The 25,528-nt window shown below is 38.9% G+C and overlaps 2 protein-coding genes and 1 long non-coding RNA gene across 9 annotated transcripts; 2 read left to right on the top strand and 1 right to left on the bottom strand.

The window, feature by feature from the left end:
- The first annotated feature begins 22 nt into the window (after window positions 1–22).
- On the top strand, window positions 23–6,957 carry LOC111320965 (DNA repair protein RAD51 homolog 2). 6 transcript variants are annotated; one of them, XR_015988662.1, is made up of 10 exons: window positions 23–322; window positions 1,016–1,129; window positions 1,981–2,091; window positions 3,416–3,552; window positions 3,808–3,927; window positions 4,360–4,515; window positions 5,086–5,113; window positions 5,514–5,717; window positions 5,800–5,922; window positions 6,598–6,640. XR_015988662.1 is itself a non-coding variant. In XM_088724994.1 (10 exons), exons 1-10 carry the CDS (start codon window positions 236–238, stop codon window positions 6,648–6,650), a joined length of 1,026 nt encoding a protein of 341 aa, XP_088581120.1. In that variant the 5' UTR covers window positions 23–235; the 3' UTR covers window positions 6,651–6,957. The 6 variants fall into 6 exon arrangements, 5 of the variants coding, with proteins under 5 accessions (XP_088581120.1, XP_088581122.1, XP_022779447.2 ...); XM_088724994.1 differs by having other exon boundaries at window positions 5,514–5,649; window positions 5,839–5,922; window positions 6,598–6,957; XM_088724996.1 differs by having other exon boundaries at window positions 5,514–5,649; window positions 5,817–5,922; window positions 6,598–6,957.
- A 148-nt stretch (window positions 6,958–7,105) lies between these two features.
- On the top strand, window positions 7,106–17,200 carry LOC111320973 (uncharacterized). 2 transcript variants are annotated; one of them, XM_022923721.2, is made up of 2 exons: window positions 7,106–9,723; window positions 15,840–17,200. In XM_022923721.2, exons 1-2 carry the CDS (start codon window positions 9,656–9,658, stop codon window positions 16,732–16,734), a joined length of 963 nt encoding a protein of 320 aa, XP_022779456.2. In that variant the 5' UTR covers window positions 7,106–9,655; the 3' UTR covers window positions 16,735–17,200. The 2 variants fall into 2 exon arrangements, with proteins under 2 accessions (XP_022779456.2, XP_022779458.2); XM_022923723.2 differs by lacking the exon at window positions 7,106–9,723 and adding an exon at window positions 14,497–15,618.
- LOC111320974 (uncharacterized) lies at window positions 13,832–16,034 on the bottom strand. The gene is made up of 2 exons (XR_015988663.1): window positions 15,897–16,034; window positions 13,832–14,502 (listed from the first exon to the last, which is right to left on the bottom strand). It is a non-coding gene; the product is annotated as an uncharacterized LOC111320974 (long non-coding RNA).
- Window positions 17,201–25,528: the final 8,328 nt, after the last annotated feature.

The following is a 25,528-nucleotide window of genomic DNA, read 5'->3' as shown; positions in this document are numbered from 1 at the left end:
CGCAACAAGTTTCTGTCGCCGAAGGACTTTTCTTTCTAGGTAACCTTTCCTGGAGGCTTGGTTGTCAAGTTCTCAAGTTCTCAAGATGGCGACTGTAACTGCCCTGTCTCGATCTGGTCTAACACATTAGCTGACCTACTTGCATGGCCATTTTTTAGAGGAAAGCTGGAATAATTTGAAACCATGGAATTCACGCCCATCAATCCCTGAGCCTTGTCATGCTCCATGCATTAAGATGTCATCCAAAAAGTTGCGGCGTGTTCCTGGAATACGACCCGAAATGGTGGAAAGACTTGTAAAGCATCAGATAATCACTTGCAAGGTTAGCTAACTCCTTTGTTGAAAGGTCTCTGAATTAAATGAAAGCTTTTTTCAGTAAATTTTGGAGATTTTTCAGTATCAAAATTGGAGCAGCAAGTGAGAGAATTGTTTTTGGCAAGCTTATTGTAAGTGCTAGAATTAACAATTTGCACTAATGTGAAAAAACATCTCCTCCCCCATCCCCCCTCGAATAAGTGTTCCCTTCCTTTTCTCCATGTATGTACGATTAATGATTCTATTACTCGATGACACAGGTGTACACAATGTGCACTTTACAGAGTTAAGACTACAGCTGTGTGTACACACAATCTCCTAGCCTACATGTAGCTGTACCCTCCCCCCGCTGGGGAGAAACGGATGGAAGGAGGGTGGGGAGGGTACCAGTATGGCTACACAAAGGCTGACTATGTCCAAAGGTACCAAGGGCACAAGCTTCTTACATGTAGTTCTGCCAAAGTGCAAAATAGCCAGCCATCTATTTGTATATTATTGAATATGAATGTGTCCATAGTTGTTTACCTGTTTTTTTTTTTTAAAAGCTCAGAGACCCATGTAAATGAATAAGCAACATATCAAACAATTATTCCAGGCCGGTTTGTGTCCAATTTCTTCATGAAAATGAGGGTGGTGGTATCCATGCAACTCTGGTTTAAACTCTGACTTCCATGTTGTTATCTCTGCTGATGTTGAACAGGATTTGCTGCAGAGAAACCACTTGGAGCTTCTTAAGTTTACTGGAACAAGTTATCAAGAAGTTTTAGAAATTCAGAGAGCTGTTGGTAAAGCCATCATCCCAAAAGTGCAAACAGTAAGTACTGATTTCTCTGTAAAAGGTGCTGTGTTGTGCAAAATATTTGACTAAGTATGAGGTAAAGATGCCTAGATATTGGCAAAGTTCTTTTCTTGGCATTTTTATGGACCATTCTGGGTCACAGTCCATAAAAATGATAAAAAAGGGTGAGGCTAACATCAAGCCTACTTGGCCAAACAAACTTGGTCAATAAAGGATTATTTTGTATGGCAAAAAGATTTTGCTTTATAAGAACCAAGAGTGATTGTTTCTTTCAAGAGCCCAGAAAGAGAACCCCGTGTTTGTTGCACAAAAATCCCACAAGAGTCCTTTATCAGTTTCTTGGTTTTTGCCGTGTTCTGCTGCTCTTTGTGTCACCATTGCCAAGCCCTATTACAAACTTTGTATAAGTCCACTTCATGCAATTTTTTCTAGCTTGGGATCAAAGTGGGCAATCCTAAGCTGGTAAGATGGGCCCATGTTGCCTGCTCAGTTAACAAATCAGAACATAGGACTAGGTTCATATTCCCAATGGGCGCTACCAGCTATGAGCTTCAGAACTTATCCACACTGGATTCACTTTATTCAAAAACATCTCCACAGTGCTTAAGCACAGCAAATCACTCCTGTTTAAGCTGCAGTCACCATGAGACTATTAGCAAGCAGGCACATTTGATTTCTTTGGAGGAAGGAGGTGTGCAACATTTTGCATAGGATTTAATTAGGACTATTTTCAGGCTTTAAACTAAAAAATGAAATTCCTTTTACCACCTTTCATTTATCTTAATGCTTTCCCTCTAGCGGCAAAAATTGGATGTCAAAGACTTGATAATGTTGCATTATGTTTAAGCTGTATATTTTGTGGTCAGGCCCTTGCCCTGTTTCAAAGATCAAACAGTCAGAAATCATTCCTTCCAACAACACTTGATGATCTTGATACTGCACTGCATGGAGGGCTGACTTGTGGTACAATCACAGAGGTAAGCTCTGTATACATCCTTCTTCAACCCACTCATTCCCCAGATCTAAAAGTTTTTCCTCCTACCTGGTAATCATACACTTTTTTGTTGACTGGTCAATGATGATAATTAAATCAAGCCAATAGTCACAGTGGAATAATTTCATCTTTGTCATTATCCACTTGCCATCACTTAAAAATCACAAAAAGGAACACAGTCATCCTATTTTCCTTCAGTGTAAGAAAGACCAGAAGAATTATTTTTCAATCCTAAGTAAAATGAAATCATTCAGAATCTGTGTTTCTGTGCAGTTTGCAAGAGACAAAAATTTTCTTGCTTACACACCATATTGTTCCTTCAGCTTTCACATTATAATCACAAAATTGGTTGAAACTTGCACAGCCTAATGCATCACAATCATTTTTTAACCTTGAACTTCCAGTGGTGATTTCCAGTGACTTCTCCCTACAATAAAATCTTGTGACTAATGGACAAGGTATTGGGGAAAGAATGAACAATCAGATCTTGGATGTTAAAGGGTAAACTACCCTGTGTTATAATTTGGATATATCAACAAAGTTGAAATGGTAAATTGGTCACTGTTACGATTACAAAAGCTGACGTTTCGAGTGTTAGCCCTTCGTCGGAGCGACAGGCTAACGCTCGAAACGTCAGCTTTTGTAATCGTTACGGTGGCCAATTTACCATTTCAACTTTGTTGATAATATATCCAAATTATTTCGTTACCCCCACCAACACAGCCCCAAACAGTTTCTTTAGAAACTATCAGCCTTTACTCTGTGTTATAACTCGAAAAGGGGGAAAAAAGTACTTCGGACTCTTGTCCTGCTGCTGCCAACCATTTTTGTACTTTCATTGTGAGGTGTGAGTAGTCCAGTGGTCAGTGCGCTGGACTCTGGGTTAAACGGCCCAGGTTCAAGTCTTGGCTGGGGCTTAAGGTTGAGTCCTTAAGCAAGACACTTCACTCACATTGTTTCGTCTTCTCGGATAGGACGTAAAGCCGGAGGTCCCGTCTCTTAAAGGGTAAGGGGTAAGAGACGTTAATTTCCCATGCACGAGATTACTGTGTGCTGGATGTCCTCCCCTGGGGTGGGTTGGGTGGGAAAACGGCAGGTCTACATCAGCTTATACAGTTGCCAATAAATTCAACCTGCTTGAACAAATAAACGTGATGATGATGATGATGATGATGATGATGATGATGATGACGATGACCCTCTGTCAAGAGATTTTTCTTATGGAAAGACCTTAGGAATACAGTCAAGTTTGACTGCTCCATGACTCTTAAGTCTCATTTTGTTGTTGTTATTGTTTATTGACACAGATAGCAGGCCCAGCAGGATGTGGTAAAACACAATTCTGTATTATGCTCAGTGTGCTGGCCACCTTACCTTATGACAGAAGTGGACTAGATGGCAATGTTATCTACATTGACACAGAGGCAGCGTTCAGTGCAACAAGGTTGGTTGTCCTGGATTGTAGGGAGAAAAATCTGACCCCAGCTTAATGGGTTAAGGCAACACAAGCAGGCATAAGTCCTGCTTTGTGCAGCAAGGTGTGCTTCCCCTAGTTCAACACCAGGTGGTGTTTGGCCAAGCAGATTTCCTTTTAGTGGGTTGCATCAAGCGCAGGGCAACCTCGAGATAAGAGCCTGATTTTTATTTTCGTTTTCAGACGTTTTAGTACCTTCAAATTTTACTGACATTTGTTTTATAGATTGATTGAAATGGCGTCCAATCGGTTTCCAGATCTTTTCAACTCAAACGAGTCACTGCTTCAACTGTCAGAGAGGATACATGTTTGCTGGGAATCAACCTGCAGCTCATTATGGGATAGGTAAAACATTTTATGTAAACATCAATGATGTTCTTAACCGTTATTTTTCATATTTATTAATTCACCATATCATATCGTGATATATGTTTCTTTATGTATTTTTTAAACTACTGAATACCCAAAGAAAATACTAAAGGAAACAAGAGAGGAGAAAACGCAACCGAAATCAAAACTTGATGGCAATAAAAAGTCAAGATCTAAAAGTAGGTGGTGGCCAACTAGAAAGCCCTTGCTACTTTGACCACCACGCACATTTTTATAATCTGTACTTTATTTATTTTATTCTGTAATCATTTGTTGCAATTTTACTTTTCTATCTATGTTAATTTTATGTAAGTAGTGTGAAATAAATGAACCTTGAACCTTGAACCTGGAGATACATCGGGTGATTCAGATGGAGCATGTAATTATCGTTCGAAATCATTTCACCAGGCTTCAGAGACTCGAAGAGGAGGTTATATCCAAACGTGTAAAGCTGATCATCTTGGACTCCGTTGCTTCGCTTGTTAGGAAAGAATTTGACAGCAGGTTGTTCAAAAACTTGAATGAAAGAACGGCCCTTCTTTCTAAAGAAGCGGCAATTTTGAAGTAAGTAGATTTTTCCTGAATAACTATTCTAATATTGTAAAGTACAGTGTATGTTTTGAATTCTCATCATTTCACGTACTTTGTGGGTCGTAGAGTAGTTTTCGTATAAATATAGTGGAAAGAATTTGCTGCAGAGATGAAATTTGGATAATCTCCCAATAAGGCTCTGTCTAAGTGCAATCTTACCCCTCCCTGGTCACTTATGCTTGTTACAGTGAAATTAATTAAAAAATACACTCATTTTCTCATTCCCCTCCTCTCTCTCTTTATGCTATGTAAGTGATGACTGACCCCCGTCTGTTTCGCTGAAAACCATGTCATCCCCAAAATCTTCGAAATCCCCCCTCGGATCTCCTCTCGAGTTGGAAGGAAGTTGGACCTCAACAAAGTCGAGGAAATCGAACCCCTTCTGGGTCCTTTTGGTCCATAGCATTCTTTTGTCGTCACGTTTACGGAGATATATGAATTTCGCGCCTTAAAAGGAATCTGTCTATCTCATGTATTTATCGTGAACGGCATTTACATTTGTTTGAACAAACAAACAAGTAAGCTTGTCTGTCTACATTTCAGGTATCTCGCTGAGACGTTCCATATTCCGGTAAGATGTCTAATAAATGAGTGTGAAAGTAGACTGTTCCTTTCCTTATTTTACTGTTTTTGCTGTAACCCAAGGGTAAATTACGAAATAGAAATTGTAAAGCAAAGAACTAGACGGCAAAAAAGGCAGAATTACCATATTGACGAAGAGAGAACTTTAAAACCAAATAGCCTTCCTGATTTATGAAAAGACAACAAGAAGGTGAATTATAAGGCGGGCGCCTCGACAAATGTACAGGCGATTTAGGCTCCATAATTTTTTTTCAGCTGAAATGTGCCACGAGTGGAAAATCTACAGAACGTGCAACCAATGATAAGCGAATTTAGGCTGCGTTTATTAACCTTTTTGGGTTTTTTTCAGGAATTCGTTGAATCAGTTCTGTGCCTTTCCACTGTTGTAGGTTGTCGTTACTAATCAAATCACCACTCGTTTTATTGGTGCGGGGAGTTCCAGCGGAAACGAGGTTTTGCAGGACGTCGACGGCGCAGACGTTGAACCCGAGGAGGAGGATGGTAGTCACGTGACCGCTGCGCTAGGTAACACGTGGTCGCATGCAGTGAATACTCGTCTGATTGTACAGTATTTGGACGAGAGATTTCGTCAGGTATTGACTCTTAAAATGGGTGATCTATCAGTTCTGTTCTGAAACAAATCGTTTAAGAAACCTAATCCTCACTAGATTTCAGTTTTCTTCTAAAAACAGGTTTTGATTTCCAAATCTCCAGTGGCTCCATTTGCTTCGTTTGTTTACACGATACACGCCCAAGGATTGGTTTTGGAATGTCAAGATACAAACGGGAACCGCCTTGGTAAATAACATAAAACCCCCAGATTTTAGAAACAAACTCTCTAAGAGTGACTAGCATCTAATTTCTCCTTACAGTATCACCCCTGAATCACACATTTAGGTCACGAGAATAAAGGAAATGATCACCAACTAAAGAAGCTCTTGATTTTAAAACAAATTCTCCTTGTCAGCACCTTAGGAAATGTGCATAGAACAGTATGGACAATATGCACACTGATGTTAAAGTGGCTTAACTTTAAGGTTTTGAATGTTTGTTTGAAACGAACTCCCAATCAAGCATACTGATACATCAATTTTTTCAGGGTATCAACCTGAACCATAATTTGTGAGTTGAAGTCCCGAGCTTAACTAGAGCTCATGATATGTGAGCCTGTTCATACTTGCTAAGTGCACGTTATTTTTCGTAAACCTATATTTTCGGTGTGAGTGATTTCTTATGTCATGGTGTGGTGAATATTCAATGCATCTATAGAAAAGTTTACTTTTTCAGATAAAGCTGACTGGAAATTTCAGATTTCAGCAATATAGCTCAATTTTACTCTTGGCTAGTAAGACCAAAAGGCCAAACCTTTCTAAAGGCACGAACCAATGTTTCCTTTAATGGTTCCACACTCCATTAATGAATGAAAAAAGCAAAACAGTTTGTGACTGATGTCTAAATATGATTTCCTTTTAGATATTGGCGGAAATCCCTCCTTACAGCCTATCCAGGTTCGTTCAGCTTTCTGACAGATCGCAATAGAGCGGTCTTCTTCAGGGAAGTTCATCGGCGATCGTGTTGTACCATTCCGAAATCGCACAACCACTGTCATGAGCTGGTTGTCGTTTGATCATCTTCTGTCTCAATATCTGGGGGGGAGGGGGATGGTACACACACCTTAATTTTTGCCCAGGTACCTGAAAAGAAGAGGGCTTCAAAGTCTCAAAAACTTATACACATATTGAGATCGAATTTTAGGCGAATCGGTGGGCCGTTAAAAAAAGGAAAAATTATAAAAAAATCAAGAAAAATTAAAAAGAGTAATCGAAGCTAGAATCTAACGTGTTGAGTCCCTTTACCTTTTTTTTCCGTAGCCGTTTTGTCGCCTACGGTCCTTTTAACGCCGTTTCAACGCCTTTCTTCGGAACGCGTGCTGTACTGCTAGACCTGCTATGCAATCCTTTATACAGTTGAATAGTAACACAATACGCGTTTCAATTATTATTCTGTGATGTTGGACGGTCTCCATCATACTGGATCTTTCCGTGACTGTTCGTAGCTTTCGAGCAAACTCACGAAGTGAGACCAAAACAACATGAGATCTTTTAGAGTTATTTCAGTCGACGTTTGCCTTTACAACACAGTATTCATTTGCAAAGGAGACTACAGAACGATCGATAAAAACACGCAAAAAACGTACTTTTAAAAAAGGTTCCCTTTTCACTACTTTAAGCATCTATTTTTTATTTTTGAAAACCTCCACTGAAGAGTGACGGCAATTGTTACAACCGGGTTATGGGTGAAATTTGTTTATTCGCTAGTTATTTTTAATAACTTAACTATTTGTGTGGTGTACGTTTATGGCATAAACATAGATAATCGCCTTCATGCTAGAAAGCTGCTGAGTAGGAAAACTTTCCAAATGACTTCAGCGGAAGATCAGAAAGATATATTAAACCAAATATTATCCAAAGTACCAGAAAGAATTCGTTTACAGTTTGCTAAAAATCAAATTCAAATTTTGTGCAACTTCCTTCATCTCTCCTTAACCAACCTAGCTTCTTCCTCTCCCCTCCCTCAAACCAAAACAATGCAAACTACTCCTCTTCTCTCTCGGCAAGGCCGAATAGTTAGTATATCTTGCGGGAAAATGACAGTTAGATGTATTCGCATCGCAGTTGTTAGCGTTACGCCATTGGGTGATTCGACACAAGCTGAAAATTGAATACAACTTACACCAGAGGTTTGTGGTATCAGAACTACGTCTACAGCAACACGCTCACTTCAGTCAATTTATTCGTGTTTTTCTCGTTGCCATGTTCCCACCAATCACGTAGCTCCTTTTCCGCCTTGAAAAGCACACACAACCCACAATTCCCCTATTCGCTCCGAAACGTCAGCATTTATAATCGTAACTGTGGCCAATTTACCATTTCAACTTTGATGATATATTCAAATTATTTCGTTACTCCCACCGACGCAGCCCCAAACAGTTTCTTTAGAAACTATCAGCTTTTATCAGACCGATAGTTCCTCGACAGAAACACTCTATTGTTTAAGAAGTGAGAATAAAGCCTAGTTATTGGAACGGCCCATAGCAGGTGTTAATTTGGAGTCTCTATTTCATTGTTGTCCGCAACCACGATTCCTGAAAATTCAGTCAAACGACCTTACTCGACTGAAAATGGCGGACGCTTTGCCTTTCATTCATAAACCTGACCTGTCGAAAGACGAGATGAGAGACGTGTCAACAAATTTCCTTAGGGCTGGAAATCCTTGTAAAACACCGCAGTTTATATCATAGTAAAAAATAGCGCACGTAATTTTGCTCAAACCTATATTTTTGGTGTGAATGATTCCTTGCATTGCGGTGTGTTGAATATTAAGTGAACCTCATAGAAAAGCTGACTCTTCCAAATATGGCTGACTAGAAATTTTAGATTTCAGCAGATGCTTTTACTCATGGCTAGTTAGACAAAACGGCCAAACTTTATCAAAGGGACGAGTTTTAGATATTTACTTTAATGGTGCGCACTCCATTGATGAATGAGGAAAGCAAGAGAGTTTGTGACTGATGTCTAAATATGATTTATTTTTTAGATCTTGGTGGGGATCTATCCTTCTAGAGTGGGCCTGCTAACCGAAACGATAATAGTCTTTCCTGGAAGGTTCTTGGCGATCGTGTTGTACCATTCCACAATTGCACAACCGACGACATGAACTCGTTGTCGTTTTGAGAAAAATATCTTATGAACATCTTATTTGCACCCGCAACTGTTTAATTCATCCTTAGATGTAAGTTGAAAATTTAAAAGTTTGAAATTGGCGGCGAGTATAATTTTTTGTTTTTGTTTTTCAGGCGCCCCCGGCCACGGACCCATTAGTGCAATGGTCAGTGCTGCAACGGCCGGACGACATATATACTTAACGGAACCGGAGTGCAATGGTTCCGCCGAGTAACGCCTGAAGGAGGGTACACCAGTACGCCAAAATCGCCCAGGAATCGAACCTGGCCCCCCGGAAGCGCTCCCCGCCTAACGGGGCACCTGAACAGTCGGGGTGTGCAAGGACTGCTGTTGGGTAACGAGTCCCATAATGCAGAGAACTACATGCTATGAACTAGAGGTCTGTCACAGGAAAATGATAGCATGTAGAGGTACCTGCAACATATGGTTTTGTTAGGAGTCTCCTTTGACTGACTGCAGGACGCTTCTGCGCCTTTAAAGGCCGTCGGCATTTCGAGTCACTATTTTGGCCAGTATCTAGTTTAAAAATCCAATTACTTGCCTTTATCAGGTTTTAATGCTCAAACTTTGTTCCCAGAGAATTAAAACAATTTGTGAAAGAGGTTTCAATATTATGGTTTTATCGCATCTTGCGTAATCAGTTGTGGTAACTATGATCATAAAAATGTGGGCACTCTGATTGGTTGAAAATTATCCAAATTATATTTGAACAGGAGCCTTCGCATGCCTTTATATTTATCTGTATGCATATCAGTTCGGAGAGCGAACAGTTTTCTGAGAGATAGAAAATGTTCGCTTCGAGAGATAGGTTATGTCCAGGGGCAATCACCGGAGCATGTATTAAAGCCAATTGGAGGTTAGTTCGTCCATTATCCCTTAGAACTGATAATCAGTAATTTACAACAAAACCAGATCAGACGCAAATATAAATCAACCTGTCTCTTCTTCTCACACACGAGCAATACGCTTTCTCATCTTGAATCAATTGATGCGTTAAGACTTTTATCACAGTAAAGGCAAGATAAACTTCACACTCGATTATTTTTGTTTCTGATGAAAAGTAAAAAAGGGGAATAATAGTAGAACATCGCGCAAAAATCAAACAACTACGAAAATAATTTGAATATATCAACAAAGTTGAAATGGTAAATCAGTAATTTACAACATTACTGATTTACAACATTACTAATTTACAACATTACTGATTTACAACGTTAGCCATTCGCTCCGACGAAGAGCGAACGCTCGAAACGTCAGCTTTTATAATCGTAACGGTGGCCAATTTAATATTTCAACTTTGTTGATATATTCAAATCATTTCGTTACCACCACCGACGCAGCCCCAAACAGTTTCTTTAGAAACTATCAACCTTTATTCAACTACGAAAATACTTCGGCAAGGCTCATGACTTTAAACTTTCTCTCTTTTTTCAAACGGGGAGCCCCATTTAAGATTAAAAAATGCTCTGTAGTTTTTTTCTCTGAGTCGAGAAAAATGACATTCGATTTTACTTCCAAACTCGAAGGATTGGGTCACAATAATGTTAAAAATAGACCGCTTTCGTTCCATTTGCGTTTCAAAGATATTGAGTCAAGGAAAGTTCTAACACTATAGACTACTTGATAGACTCTTTCTTATGTGGAAAACATAATTTTCGTAAGAATTTGTTGATCAGTATTTTTTAAACATACACAAAAGCACAGTACTCTCGAAAGTTGACACAGGTCGTACAAAATAATCGTTTTGTTATCCATCTGCCGTATCTCAGTATTCTAGCAAATTAAGTATTTACAATATCGAAGGAGTGATCTTCAAATGTACGTCAGGTTTATATTGGGCAAAGTCTATTTTTTTCCTCTCAGGAAACTCTTCAAAATAGCGCACGCAAGACATAAAATCATGCCATGTGCCTAATGCGTCACAGTGAACGCAAATCAGCGTGTCTCCCTTTAAAAATAGCTTCAGTTCGAAATATAAGCTCCAGTTAAGAACCAAATGATATAAATATGCTTACCATTGTGAGATCGCTTTGTCTCAGGTTTTCAAAGTTTATCAGAGATACATATGCCGCATAAATGCCATAAACTGTCGCTTATAAGCCCTGGGTTTATGACGGCGATCCCGTAAGGGATAAAAGGAAGGGCTTATAAAAGAAAGGGCTTAAAACCGAGGAAGGGCTTATAACCGAGGAAGGGCTTATAACCGAGGAAGGGCTTATAACCGAGGAAGGGCTTATAACCGAGGAAGGGCTTATAACCGAGGAGGGGCTTATAACCGAGGAAGGGCTTATAACCGAGGAGGGGCTTATAACCGAGGAAGGGCTTATAACCGAGGAAGGGCTTATAACCGAGGAAGGGCTTATAACCGAGGAAGGGCTTATAACCGAGGAAGGGCTTATAACCGAGGAGGGGCTTATAACCGAGGAAGGGCTTATAACCGAGGAAGGGCTTATAACCGAGGAAGGGCTTATAGCCGAGGAAGGGCTTATAACCGAGGAGGTTTATAACCAGGATCGAAAAAGCCCCTCGAAACTAGCTCTAGCCTTATAATTTGGTTTTATCAAATAAGTAAACAAGTTGATAATATAAATTAACCACTGTTAAGAGTTTAGAAGCTGACGTTTCGTGGGTTAGCGCTTCGTTATGCAAATAGCTATAGCAGTGCTAATCAATATGGGTTTTGCATTTATTAGTTTTTGATTAAGCTTCAAAACGTCAAAATAAAACGAATTCATTTCAATGCCTTTGGAACTGAGTTAAAACTAACAACACGAATAAAACTGGGTCATAAAAAAACAGACGTTCACACTTTTCCCTTGAAGTTCATCTTTGATAATTAAAAGGAACGGTAATAAACTTATTGTTGCGCACCAATTTTTCAAATTTCCTATTTGAAGTAGCACAGAATTCCTATCTAAAAGCAAGAAAGAGAGGATGGGACCAACAAAGGAAAGCGAGAAAGAAAGAAAGTACACTCTGTATGATCATGAAATCGAAACTACTAAATATTATAAAAAATAAACAATACCATTTGAAGAAAATAGAAAGTGAAATTCATTTGTAACAAAATTTTATTTCATAAAAAAACAACTTATAGTAAGTATTGAAGCATAGTTGACATGTGGTGTCACATTTAAATCTCACTTAATTGCTTTGAATGTACGTTTTTATTTAACTCTAAGTCCAAAACTTCTGGATATTTGATTACAGTTAAGTTAATTAATTTTTTTAATGATCGAAAATCACAATCGCATCTTCAAATGTCACTGTCAACGATTATGATAAAATGTAGATGAGAATGAACTGGAACGTTAATATAAACTCATGTGTAACTGTGCAACTGCAATATTACTTAATTGCTTTGAAATGTACTATTTCTTTCAACTGTAATTCTTTAACTTCTGGGTTTTTGATTACAGTAAAGTTACTTAATTGTTTAATAATTGAAAATCACAACTGCATCTTCAAATGTCATTGTCAATGAATACGATAAACCGTAGATGGGAATGAATTGGAACATGAATACAAACTTGTATATCTGCAGGTGTGTAACTTTTCTTGTGAAATATAACTGTTAAATTTTGGAAATAAGCATTAGAACGGTTTTCATGAACCCGGAAACAAATAGTATGAATAAGTACTAAATAGCGCTAAGTAAACCGAAAAAAGAAAAGAATTTGAGTGTAATAGCAGTCAACACACTATTTATTTCATGGATTTATGAAAATTAATCTATAGGCCTTTAAATTGTTTGTTTCAACCAATTATGCTGTAACAGCAGCTACATTGAGCTTGTCATTGTAAACGATGGTGGCATTGACTGTGAGGATCATCTCCACGATCTCACCATCGCTTAAGTCATAGAATGTAGCTGGAACATCATTTTGAGTTTTGTAAAGCTCATAAAGGCTCTCTAACTTTTCTTCGAAGAGCATAAGAGTAATATTTTCATCAGCATCTAAAGAGAATTCAGCTGTAGTGAAGAATCGTGAGGGAAATTTTGTTTTCAGTTGTGCTAAGCCACATTCGCTGCACTTTACTATTTTGCTTTGTTCAACTGGCACCACCTATGTGTGGCATTTTTTGTATGATAAGAATCTAGGCAAAGATTTTACACCGTCTGTTGAACAATTGACAGTTTTAAATCGACTGTTAATGTTGAATTCCTGGTCAAGATCAAATGTTTGGTTAATCTGGCAGATGATTGATTGCTTATTCAATGTCAAGCGCTCGTTGTCATTATACTTTCTCACCATAACTTTGTACAGCTTGTAAGAAGAATCTGAAGTTATCTTTGTGATGTCATTTTCCCATAACACGACTCTGATTGATGCTGAGTCATCAGTTATAGATGGTTCCTGCTTCTTAAGAGGTTTTCCTTTTGTAAGAATAGTCTCTACTGGCCCATGAAATACAACTTTCCTAATAACAGAGACTAGAGATTGATCATTTTCCAGCCTTCTTTAATGTAAGTCACTGGTATTATTTGTGGTGTTGCTTGTCATGTCAAAGCTTACTTTATCTTCACCTGGTTTTTCTACTTTTGTTCTCTTGTTTATATGGATTTCGGCTTCGTTGGTCCGAGTGTTCCTTTTAAAGTTAAAATTGCTTATCTTGATTGGTGAGGAAATCTTGTACCGTTTCTTGAATGTGCTGTGTTTCTCAGCAAAGAAAAAGACACTTCTAAGGGTTCTGTTTGCAGTTTCATATAAAAATACATGTTGTTCCTTTGGCTTGTCTTAGTTGGGGAAAGGCCAGGGGAGATATGCAATAATTGGTGGTGATGTGAATTAAAAGGAAAAATTTATGTTAGGGTTTTTCTATTCGGTCAGTGAAAAACAAAAAGGAAATAGTAGAGATAGGGGAAATAATTATCATCAGAAATGCCAAACTTCCATGTAAACAAATTTGCTGTAAGAAAGCTCATCTTTATTCACCACATCTTGCCCAACGACATCAGCTAATTCCAAAAACAAAATTTTATTATTAGTTGACGATAGTAATAAAATATAAAATATAAAATCGCTAATTGATTTATAGTGTCATTCCAAGGTTTACTGTTACAGTCACAGATTCACAAGTCATAATGAAATGGAAAGGATATCTTGCTCATTGTGCCAATTCATGAAAATAATAGCCAATGATCAACTATCAGACGGAATGGTACTGTAAGATCAATACGATAATGAGCATAATTAGCATTTAAACTGTTCTATTAGATTGGTAATGATTTCATGTAGCGAAAAAAATTAAGTTGCGTTATGAGTTATTCTTATGTGAAGAAATAGCTGTAATTAACCGAGTCCGAGGACCATACCGTAAGCTATGGACCAGGTTTTTTTTTTTTTTCCACTGCCTTATGGCTCAAGCACGTAGCACGTCGGCCATAAAAAAGTGGGAAAATGAGGATCCATAACTTACGGTACGGACCGAGCAAATGAAGTTAATTAGATATATATTACATGCCAAGATAATTTTGAGTTTTGATTTTTGGTCTGTACTGTAAGTTATGGACTGCAAATTGACTAATCGTAGTTTATGAAATTACCTTGTTATACAATAAAGGAATCGTACTGGCAGGGTTATTTTTGGCAAATGAAATGTGTACTTACCTTTCTTTCAGCCATGATTTAAGCTGTTGAAAAGATATAAGAGAATTAGTATTATTCATAAAGAATCTGAAATAATTATAATTAACCAAGAGCCATAATTGGTCCCATTATGGGTCTTGCTTTTATGTATAGTTAATGCCCACGAAAGTTTGAGAAGAAGTTGCTGTCTTTCATGGAAAGTACTTCCTGCATTTACAGTTGCCGTTATTGGAGTAACGGGAACACAGTTGGGAATATATGAAATTGAAGGTCCAGAATAGTTATCAAATTTGACAATTTACCGCCACTGGTGGATAACCCGCACCTTAAAAGCAAAGAAAATTTGTACAAGAAGGCTCTAGAATTCACAACTATTCATCATGACTTGACAGAGTGCAAATTCGTGGCCACATTTTGTGTGAGTGATCGTTCAGCGCGATGTTGATTTGTTGATTTCTCAAAAAAATCGATATCTCCAGTTCTACTGGGGCCTAACAAGTCCCTTAAAACGGGAAAATTCTCTTCAGCTCAAGCTAGTGTTAACTGGAAATTTGTTACTGATGCGCCGGATATCCTTGGATTATTTTGTCACCATCACAGTTTTGTTTACACGCGTGCCGATAAAAATTTGTTCGCCGCGCAACTAATTGTGCGTGAAATAAACTCGAGTCGGCATCATGTTTTCGTGCCGCTTTGTGGCACTCTTTACACAGTAAAATTCCTATAAGAGGTAGAAAAACAGGTAGTTGACTAATGACAATAGGATCGCTGCCTTGCTTCGCTCGCTTCAGGCTCGCCCCGCTGTGGCAGCAAAAATTACTATAGATGGTTTGCACGTTACGTCATTGCCGTCATGTTGGTGGACGTAAACAATAGATATCTCATTTTGTTCGTCCACCAACATTTGTTCCTTTCACCATTGTTACCTGTGTCTCTAGAGATTGGTTGCAAACCACCTATTACTTGAAAAATAATATTCGCCAGGTAAACGAACGTGTGCGAAGCCGTAACGAAATCTTGTGACATTCTCGCGCGTAGAACAACTGCTATATTTTCTATTGTCGAAGTTCAAAAACGAAAAAGCCGCACACACTGTATTTGCCAAATTATTTGCTCAGTGAAACAGTCAAATTGGTTTGGATGTCGGCGGTAACATTAAGGTTAGTAACCAGTAAAGTAGAAGCCGTTAATTTTGCGCTTAAAAGCTTGCGCATGCCTACCAGAATCTATAGTTTGTAAGCTTTTTAGTGATATATAGTTTTCCATGGCTTCTTTTAAAAGGGGCCAAAGATAATTCGGAAATGGCCTGATAAATTTTCGTTCCGCCACGGCGCAAAATGAGAGTTATACTAACTATGTTGAAATTCATTTGCAACTCAAGTTTACGGTACTGGAAGAGCTTTACCAGGACACTACATCGCAAGTGGAAGCCCGTTACCTGTATGCTGTTCCTGCTTGTTCTTGCTACATATTTTCTTGGGATGAAAACTTTATTCACGACGCTGCCTCACCAGCTTCGCTTAAAACAGGTGGATTTCCAGCCGATACCTTATACGAGGTTAGGAAAGTGCGATCCGAAACCAGATGGTAGCATTTATTGTCCCGATATTCGCAAGAAAGGGTCGACATCGCTTCGACGAGCTCAACTAGTGCTAACAAGAGTTCTTCGGATCTTCGATATCATTTCCAAGAAGCACGGCATTAAATATTGGCTCTGTAAAGGCACTCTATTGGGAGCTGTTCGACATAACGGACATAATCCCTTTGACAGTGACGTCGACATTTGCATCCCCAAAGCAGAATATCAAAAGTTTATCGAATCCGGTGTTAGTGAGCTTCCAGATGATATATTTTTCCAAACAGAGGACACAGATGTTCATTACAAAACTCCACCGCAGAGCGGGATGCTGGGGAAATTACGCGACACCAAAAGCTGTTATAAATACTGTTTGCGTAGTGGCTGCAAGCACGAAGATGGTCTAATGATAGACATGTTAGTGTTTGAAAAGGACAGGGATGGAAACTTCATCGAACTTTTTAGCCATACCAATTGGCTTTTACGAAGGTTTATATACGGACCCATAATAAGAAAAGAAAGCGACATTTTTCCTTTAACAGAAATGAATTTTGATGGATTTTCCATTCCAGCTCCTCGTGAATGGAGCAAAATTCTCAAGACGTATTACGGCGATTTTATGAGAATACCATACGGGGCGCCGCCTGCCTTTCTTGATTCAGATGCACTGCGGAGCTGTGAGGAAATAAGGAAATCTTAAAAACAGTAGGAGTAAAACGTAATGTTTGCTACCTGATAATCACGTTAAGTCTAAAACGAATCTTCGCATCGAATCATTTCTAATAGTGAGAGCAGTATCGATGTAAGCCTAGGAAGGGGTTTACCCCTGGACTATTCTTGGTAGGGATTTCAGTGCCGCCCCAAATCCTAATCCTTTTTCAGGTATAAACATACCAAATTTCCACACACCTCGGCCTAGTTGTTCAAGGAGCGAAAAACGTTATCCAACAGATAAATCGCTATCCAGCGGATAAGAGTGGATAAAAAGTGTTGCGGTATCCACTGGATAGCGAGTCACCCAGCGGGTAACCACAGGTTTTCTTACAAACTTGATAGTAGAGATGAGAGCTTTGATGCAGTATTTAAATAGAGAAATTTAGCTTTAAGGAATAATCAAGCCGCTTGTATTTGAAAATTTCGTCTAGTAATAAAATGCAGTGATGAATGCTTTTGCTCCATTCTAGAAGTTCTCTGAAAAAATCCCCTCAGGCATTTGGCCCGTTAATTAGAGAAAAGAAAGAGAGGATCGAAAAGTTTGAATAACATACCTTTGCACTGTTGATAAACAGAAGCCATGCAGAAATGTTTTTCACACATATACCAGCCCCCAGTCAGCTTTGAATGAATATTGTGTTACACAAACCTTTCCCACCAGCGGTCACCCGCAGAGCATGTGGCGTTTTGCCTCCATTCTAAATCGTTAAAACCTGCTTACTTCAATAATTGGAGCGTTAGCGTTAACTTAAACCCAGCAACAAGAAACTGAATAGAATTTTAGAGAATTTTAGTCAATTTTTTAGCTTACATCATCGGCAAAGCTGTAGGGTAAGTTACATCTTTCGGCTAGGCATTTTTCTCCCTGGAGTACGGTGACTCTCAAGGGCCATCCACCTACAAAAATTTTCATGACTTTATCGCGCGATAAGTTTTGCTAAGCCCATTCATTCAAAAAAATTGCAATCAACATTATCGCGCGATAGATAAACTTATCGCGCGATAGAACAACTCATCGCGCGGCAGAACACTGTATCGCGCGATAGAACAACTTATCGCGCGATAGAACAACTCATCGCGCGATAGGACAACTTATCGCGCGATAGAACAACTCATCGCGCGATAGAACAACTTATCGCGCGATAGAACTACTTATCGCGCGATAGAACAACTTATCGCGCGATAGAACAACTTATCGCGCGATAGAACAACTTATCGCGCGATAGAACGACTTATCGCGCGATAGAACGACTTATCGCGCGATAGAACGACTTATCGCGCGATAGAACAACTTATCGCGCGATAGATAATATTATCGCGCGATAATTTTATTACTAGCTCCCATGGCCCCACTACCATTAGCACGTGGTCACATCCATAGCAAGGTGGCGGACCAAGTTTCGAACGTGAGTAATTGTCCAAGAAATAAAGACTTTTATTCTTGATTTTTGAGCAAGAGACGGTAATCTTTGGGTTAAATTAAATTATATTTCTATGCTTTCTACGCCTTATATTCATCAACAATCTTTTACCTCATATAGTTTAAAAACGTATCCCTACACCTTATATTCATAAACAATCTTTCAAATATAGAGCAATAAAGTCCCTCTCATATCTTTAACCCCACTTACTAAGATAGCATAGAAATATAATTGAATTTAATCCAAAGATTACCGTCTCTTGCTCAACTATCTAGAATAAAAGTCTTTGTTTCGTGGACAATTACCCACCTTCGAAACTTTGACATCCGGTGTGGTGGATACTCAAATCAGTGATCATTCGCTGGTTTTTACTGTCTTGCGGTCTGTTGCGCCCAGATCGCGTTCAAGAAAAATATGTTTTCGAAGCCTAAAAAATTTCAACCAAGAGAAATTTGTGCAGGATTTACGTATAGCACCTTTTACCATAATGAATCTATTTGATGATGTAAATGACAAACTTTTCGCCTTTGAACAACTGTACAATGACATATTGGAGGAGCATGCCCCTCTTAAACAGACCATTGTCAGGGGCAATCAAGTCCCATATATGAATGAACAATGGCGTAAGGCTATTAGACATCGAAATAAATTATGGCGGAGATTTGCCAAAGATCGCACGGACACAAATTACAAGCAGTATAAAATTCATCGCAATAAATGCACGTCACTACGAAGGAAAGCGATAAAAGAACACTTTTTGAAAAAGTCAACATCGTCTGAGAACCCGCGTGAGTTCTGGAATGCGTACCGCCCATTCCTACATGGTAAAACAAAGCAGGCTAATGATATTATCTTTGAAGAAAATAATGTTGTCATCACTAAGAAGAATGCCGTTGCAGAGCTTTTTAATAATCACTTTATTCAAGTCGCTAACAGTGTTGCACGGATAAATGACAGTGACTATGGACAGGACTTCGAAAATCATCCTAGTATTTTGGCCATTCATGAACATTATAGGGACATCAATAAGCCACTTTCTTTTGATTTTCACTGTACCAACTGTGTGCAGGTTTAAAAATTGCTTAAAGAAGTTAATGTGAGCAAGTCGAGTGGTCACGACATGATACCGCCGCGACTAATCAAAGCATCGGCAGCTGTGATAGCTGAGCCCATTGCTCATATGTTTAATGCCTCAATTGCTCAAGGTTGCCACGCGAGTGTATGGAAAATGGGGCAGGTGACACCGCTGTTTAAGAAGGGTGATGAATGTATGGGAGGTGTAATAGCATCAATTAACTATGTTTCTGCTAGAATGCATTGAGGATTGTCTGTTTGACTCCTGGCTTCCAAAGTTTCACCTTTGTATCTTAACTTTTTACCAATATAATTAATTATTTCTATTTTGAGGCGGGAGAGGTTGGCTTGTATAACTGAGCATTTTCGTTTCAGAACTGTGAGTAAACATGATTTCTAAGTTGCTACTTAAAAAAAGGAAAACCCGTACACTTACTACTGAAAAAAAAAACCGACTGGAAAAAAACTCTTGACTCTCCCACCCCTTCTAAGTAAATATTAGCTAGTCATTTAATAACCTTTAAACTCTTATAACAGCCTGGCCAGTGAGGAGTTAAATAAATAAGGAGAGCAATGTGTCATTGACTAAATGACAATAGTTGTTCTTGTTCAAGTAAAAACTTTTAACGGTTTAAGTTGTAATGAGCTCCTGAATTTTTAAACAACCACCGCGGGAGTAGCGATCATGAAAATTATAACTGCGGGATATCATTAGAATAATACAGAGCCTTGGAGGAAAGGGGAGGGGGTATCAGGTAAATTTTATCGTGACACAACCAAAATCCTCAAGGCTACCCCTCTGGCGATATCAAAATAGTCAAAGGTCCCTAATGTTGCTGAGTTGAGCATTTAATTCAAAATTTGACAAAATATTATCTAGTGAGCAACGACGATGAGTTAGTCTCGGGCGCTCTGCTGAAGAAGATCTTGGGAGTGACAGGGTTAAAAATAATTTACCTCGGAAACATGAATAATGATGAAAAACGAAATATTTACATTTCCTCTACTAGAGCATCGCTTAAAGAAACATCGTCCTGGAATCACCTTAGGCAACTAACCTTACAACTTCGTTCCCAGGGCCTTTTCCGTTAGTTGGGGGTGGAGTTGGCGGTGGGGCGCCCAACCCCCAGCTAAGGGAAAAGGCCCTGGGAACGAGGTTGCTAACCTTGCCGTCAGAGGAAAAGGAGAAGATCCAAAATGTTGAATACTTCGAGAATTTTAAGAGCAAATAGAAAGATTTTTTTTCGTTTGAAACACACACCTTTTCAAGCCAACACTTGAACAGAAGGCAAGAATGTTTGTTTCACTTATAGGCCTGCCTCTGATCAACTTTGAATGAACAATGCGTGTGCCACATACCTTTCCCTTCGGGTGGTCACCTGCAGAGTACCAGATCAATATTATTAATCAAATTTCATGGTTTTCAAACCAAGACAGAAAAGGAAAACTCTTAACATTAAACTAGAGATTAACCAATGTACTATAAGATTTTACGTTTTTAAGTCATTCTTGACGAAAATTTCAATAGAAACCACACATTGCTAATATCGCTAGGAAAGTTTCAAAATCCATTGGTAGAATCTATAAAGCTAGTCTCTACCCACCTGCTTCAACTTTATGTACTTTGTTTCTTTACGGTATGGGGCTCCACTTATCCATCCAACTTGAAACGTATTGTCCTACTCCAAAAAAGGGTGGTACAAATTATATCAAGAAGTACTTTTAACGTTCAAAGTGAACCTATATTTAAGCAGTTAAAAATTCTTAATCGGTACAATATATATCGATTTCAAATAGGAAAGATTGTGTTTTTGTTCAAGATAGGCCGTCTTCCTGATGCTCTTAATTAAGAGATTATTTTCGTTGTCGAGTAGCAAATCATTGCTATTACACCAGACAACGTAATTCCTTTTACATGCCCCTTGCGGAACAAATATCAAATAATTTTCGTTATGTTTCCAAGGACCTAAAGTTTTCAATTCTCTGAATATAGAAATCCAAAATGTTGGTACTCTTTCCCTGTTTAAGTCTAAATTGCGAATATTACTCCTAGGCAGAATCAAATCTTACTCTTCCTTACTTTTTTCAAGATCCTTAAGTATAGGTCTGTTTGAGTGCCTGCTATTGTTGTCGTTTTATATGTGTGTGTGTGTATGTGTATTCTGTCCTTCTTCACCTAAAGTATTTTGAACTTAGAAAGCTGATACCTCACTTTTAAGGAGGCAATAGCTCACATAAGCCTCTTGGTTTCCCTACGGCTCACCACAGGCTAAATCTTCAGTTATATTATATTAGTGTATACACATCGAATGCAAATATGGCGTCCAATTTGAATTGCCATTATTCTGGACTCACTAACCTCGTCTTCACGTGGAAACACAAAACGATTATCTCACGTGTGAGAGGCTAGTGGGTCCAGAACAATGGCAATTCAAATTGGACGCCATATTTGCATTCGGTGTATGTAATTCCTTTTATTTCTGCTGATGTGTCATAAATTACAAAATGGCAAATAAATAAAAATAAACAAATTAAAATAAACAAATAAACCGTATATAAGCATCCGGGTGCTTATCTAAAATTTCGGTTAAAAGAGGGGCACTTATTTGAAGAGGGGTGTGTGCTTTTCATTCACTGTATTGGTTCTGTTATAGTTCAGGCTTAAAAAGTTGCGAACGTAGTAACAAGAAAAACAGGTTTCCCTCCTATCTCTACTTTTTAAGAAAGTGCAGGATTCAAGGAAACACGGAATGTTGCGTTTCGCCTCCCTTCTAAAACGTTAAACTTCATTCTTTTCCTGTTTACTTGAGAATGGGAACGTTCGAAGCTTTGAGTTTTTTAGCCCCTCTACCCTTCCTTATCCATAATGAAAACGAATTAGCAGTAAGAGAACAGTTTCACAGACTTCTCTTTGAGCCCTGTAAGGAGGCAGCGTGCTGGACTTGTAGTCCGGTGTCCCGGGTTCAAGTCCTCCACCCTGCCACTCACTGGATTTGTTCTCGGTTGCCCCCAGTTCAACTCTTCGGCTGCGCTCTGTAAATGGCCCACTGGTCTGCCTCCTGCCAGTGAGGTTTTTCAAGCGCTTAGTTAGTCTACATTGCGGCTGAAAAGCTCTTATGGGGGAGCTTCAAATAACATATATTATTATTATTATAATTATGTACATACCGGCCATCTTTGTTACGCTCCAAGGCGAAAGTAAACCGACGGCAACGCCATTGGTATATTTACCTTCGATTGCCTACGTGTATTCCCGAGGCTAAATATGCAAACAGCGTTTTGCAATTATACTTCAGCGAAAGGGCCTGTTGTTCTTTCCTCTCAGGTAGATTTTATCACTGGCTAGTTGCTAGGCATTTAAATTCCTGGGATTCTACTTAAAGTTGGTGAATATTCCTAGAAGTTTGATCGACCATTGAAGGAACACAGTTTTCACTCAATAATTTCTTCGCTGAAATTCAATTGAGTCTTCGTTCCAAATTCATTGTTCGACCAACGATGTTAAAATCCATATAGGTCACGTTTCTTGCACTGGAAGAGCTTTTATAGGCCAATGCCGCGTAACTGGAAGCACAATCACTTTATTTCGTTTATACTTGCGCTAGCTGCAAGTTTATTTGTTATCATATCACTGATGTCGTTGCTGCCCCGTCACCTTCGCCGGCAGGAGGTGTATTTCCAGCCGATACCTTATACGAGGTTAGGAAAATGTGAGCTGAAACCAAATGGTATTATTAACTGCCCCGATATTCGCAGAAAAGGGTCGACATCGCTTCGACGAGCTCAACTAGACAAGAGTTCTTCGGATCTTCGATATCATTTCCAAGAAGCACGGCATTAAGTATTGGCTCTGTAAAGGAACTCTATTGGGAGCTGTTCGACATAACGGACATAATCCCTTTGACAGTGACGTCGACATTAGCATCCCCAAAGCAGACTATAAAACATTCATCAAGTACGGTGTCAGTGAGCTTCCAGATGATATGTTTTTCCAAACAGAGGACACAGATGTTCATTACAAAGCTCCGCCGCAGGGCGGGATGCTGGGGAAATTACGCGACACCGAAAGTTGTAAATAAACGCTGTTTGCGTAGCGGCTGTAAGGACGTAGATGGTCTAATGACAGATAAGTTAGTGTTTGAAAAGGACAGCGATGGAAACTTCATTGAAATTGTTCGGCCATGCCAGTTGGTTTTTTCGAAATGATATATGGACTCATAAAAAGAAAAGAAAGCGACATTTTCCCTTTGACAGAAGTGAATTTCGATGGCTTTTCCATGCCAGCTCCTCGCGAATGGAAGAAAATTCTTAAATCGTATTACGGCGATTTTATGAGAATTCCTCACAGAGAACCACCAGCCCACATTATCGTAGATGCACTACGGAGCTGCGAGGAAATCGTAAAATCGTGAGATAGAAGAACTATGAAGGTTGCGAACAATCATGTGAAATGGAATTGAAATTTAAATTAAACTCAATGTGGATCTTAATAGCAATGTACACCCGGGAAGAGCGGGGTTTCCCCTCGTAATCCTTGTTGGGGATGTGCCGCCCCAGATCCCAACCCTTTTTCAAGTCAAAACATATCCTTTCAACGCACCTCAGGGCGCCTGACCACTAAAAATCCACTCCCGGTTTTCGGACTAAGTATCTCAGACACGGAGTTATTGTACTTTGTTTTCGAAACCATCACAGTTTGTTGTGACGTACTTAAATTTGGCCGAAGATAAGAATGAAAATCAAGTTGACTGATAAGCCAGCCCTTGATTAACCTTGAATGAACAATATCAATGCGCCAAAGTGGTCACCTGCAGTGAGAAGCATGTTGCGTTTCGAATCCCATCTAGATCTAGCATCTAAAGCGTTAAACCTTTTTCTTTTCTTGCTTACTTAATAAGGTCTTGAATTGTGGGATGCCATGCATGTGAAGCTAAATGCGGAATTTTTGCTTTAACTGGCGTCCAAATGAACGTTAGGACTGGCCAACTCAGTACCTCAGTACTAGGTCTCTCAGGGGGCAAATTGCTCGCGCGTCCTCGATCTTTGTTGTTGCAGAGTCGCGGAGAGCTTCGAAATTCTTTAAAGGTACATGTTTATAAACCTTTTTTTGGTGAAATTTTAGCACGCAATGGGAGAAAATATTTGAATGGTCAATGGTCAGGTGATGATTTAACCCTGATATCTACTTCTCAATGGCGGAGTGGTTTCTGAAGGGTGTTTACTTCTCCTGAAGTCATGTAGGAGTGAGGCCTGAGGAGAGCTTCATTTTTTATTCCTCAGTCCCCCCTCTTTCCCGTGGTTTAAGGATTTTCAAGATCCTGGTATCTACCGACAAACAAGCAAAGACAGAAAGAGACAAGGAACCACGAAATATGATTCTATATGGTGCGAAACTTAATGCGGAAACAGCAACGGATGACATTTCGTAACCTGCCAGCAAGATTAATTGTCGACAAAATTTTTAGACATTACAATTTTACCGAGAGCACGTTGCTTAACGAAGTTCTTTCAAGAAGCTGTTGAAAGTGCATTTCAATACATCCGGGAACCGCATTCTCTGAACGGCAATTTCTGAAGTCGTTAAGGCGGCAGTATTCTTGTTATTCTTTCCCTTTCAGCAAATTACTCAAGGAAGTTATAGAAGGAGAAATAAAAACAATCTATTTATTATAATCTTGTTGTCCTCTTGGATCACAGTCAACAATGCAAGACAGAGAATTAGTAGGGTTTCCGTATTTGAAACCGCGATGTATTAACAAACTTTTCACCCGTTTTGTTAGCCTATTTTGCGGTCAGCCGACACGGTTGAACTAAGGAGAAACGCTGTTTTTGTTTCGGATTTTCTTGGACTTTCGAGTAGGATTATTTTAAGCTTTGGAAATTACAATTTGCGTGATTAATTATGCATAATGAAGTCACGTCCCAGCTTGTCACGGAAAGCTTTCCAAAAATTTACGAAAAAAATGTTTGAAGCCTTTGTCAGAATGATTTGGTGTTTCCAATTCAAATTTCATTTCGCTTTGTAGAAGATTCATAAAACTAAAACTCCCTAATTACACCGTAAATATTTAACATTCCTCGCTTATGTGTGTTGGTGTTTCACAGACTTATGTTTGCAGAGTCGTTTTAGTTTTATGATATCATATTTTAATCTTACGGTTCTTGTTGATTTTAAAGGTCTTTAATTTGTTGGAAGTATAAAACCTGCCTCAGCCCATCATAAATATCAAGAAGAAATTGAAAACTCGTTGCTATTGTTGCCAAAGAAAAACAAGTTGCTTAAAA

Source organism: Stylophora pistillata, chromosome 6 (assembly GCF_964205215.1).
Source record: "Stylophora pistillata chromosome 6, jaStyPist1.2, whole genome shotgun sequence".
In the NCBI taxonomy this organism is placed as follows: domain Eukaryota; kingdom Metazoa; phylum Cnidaria; class Anthozoa; order Scleractinia; family Pocilloporidae; genus Stylophora; species Stylophora pistillata.
Note: the sequence above shows the minus strand (reverse complement) of the source record. Positions and strands in the feature narration are given on the sequence as shown.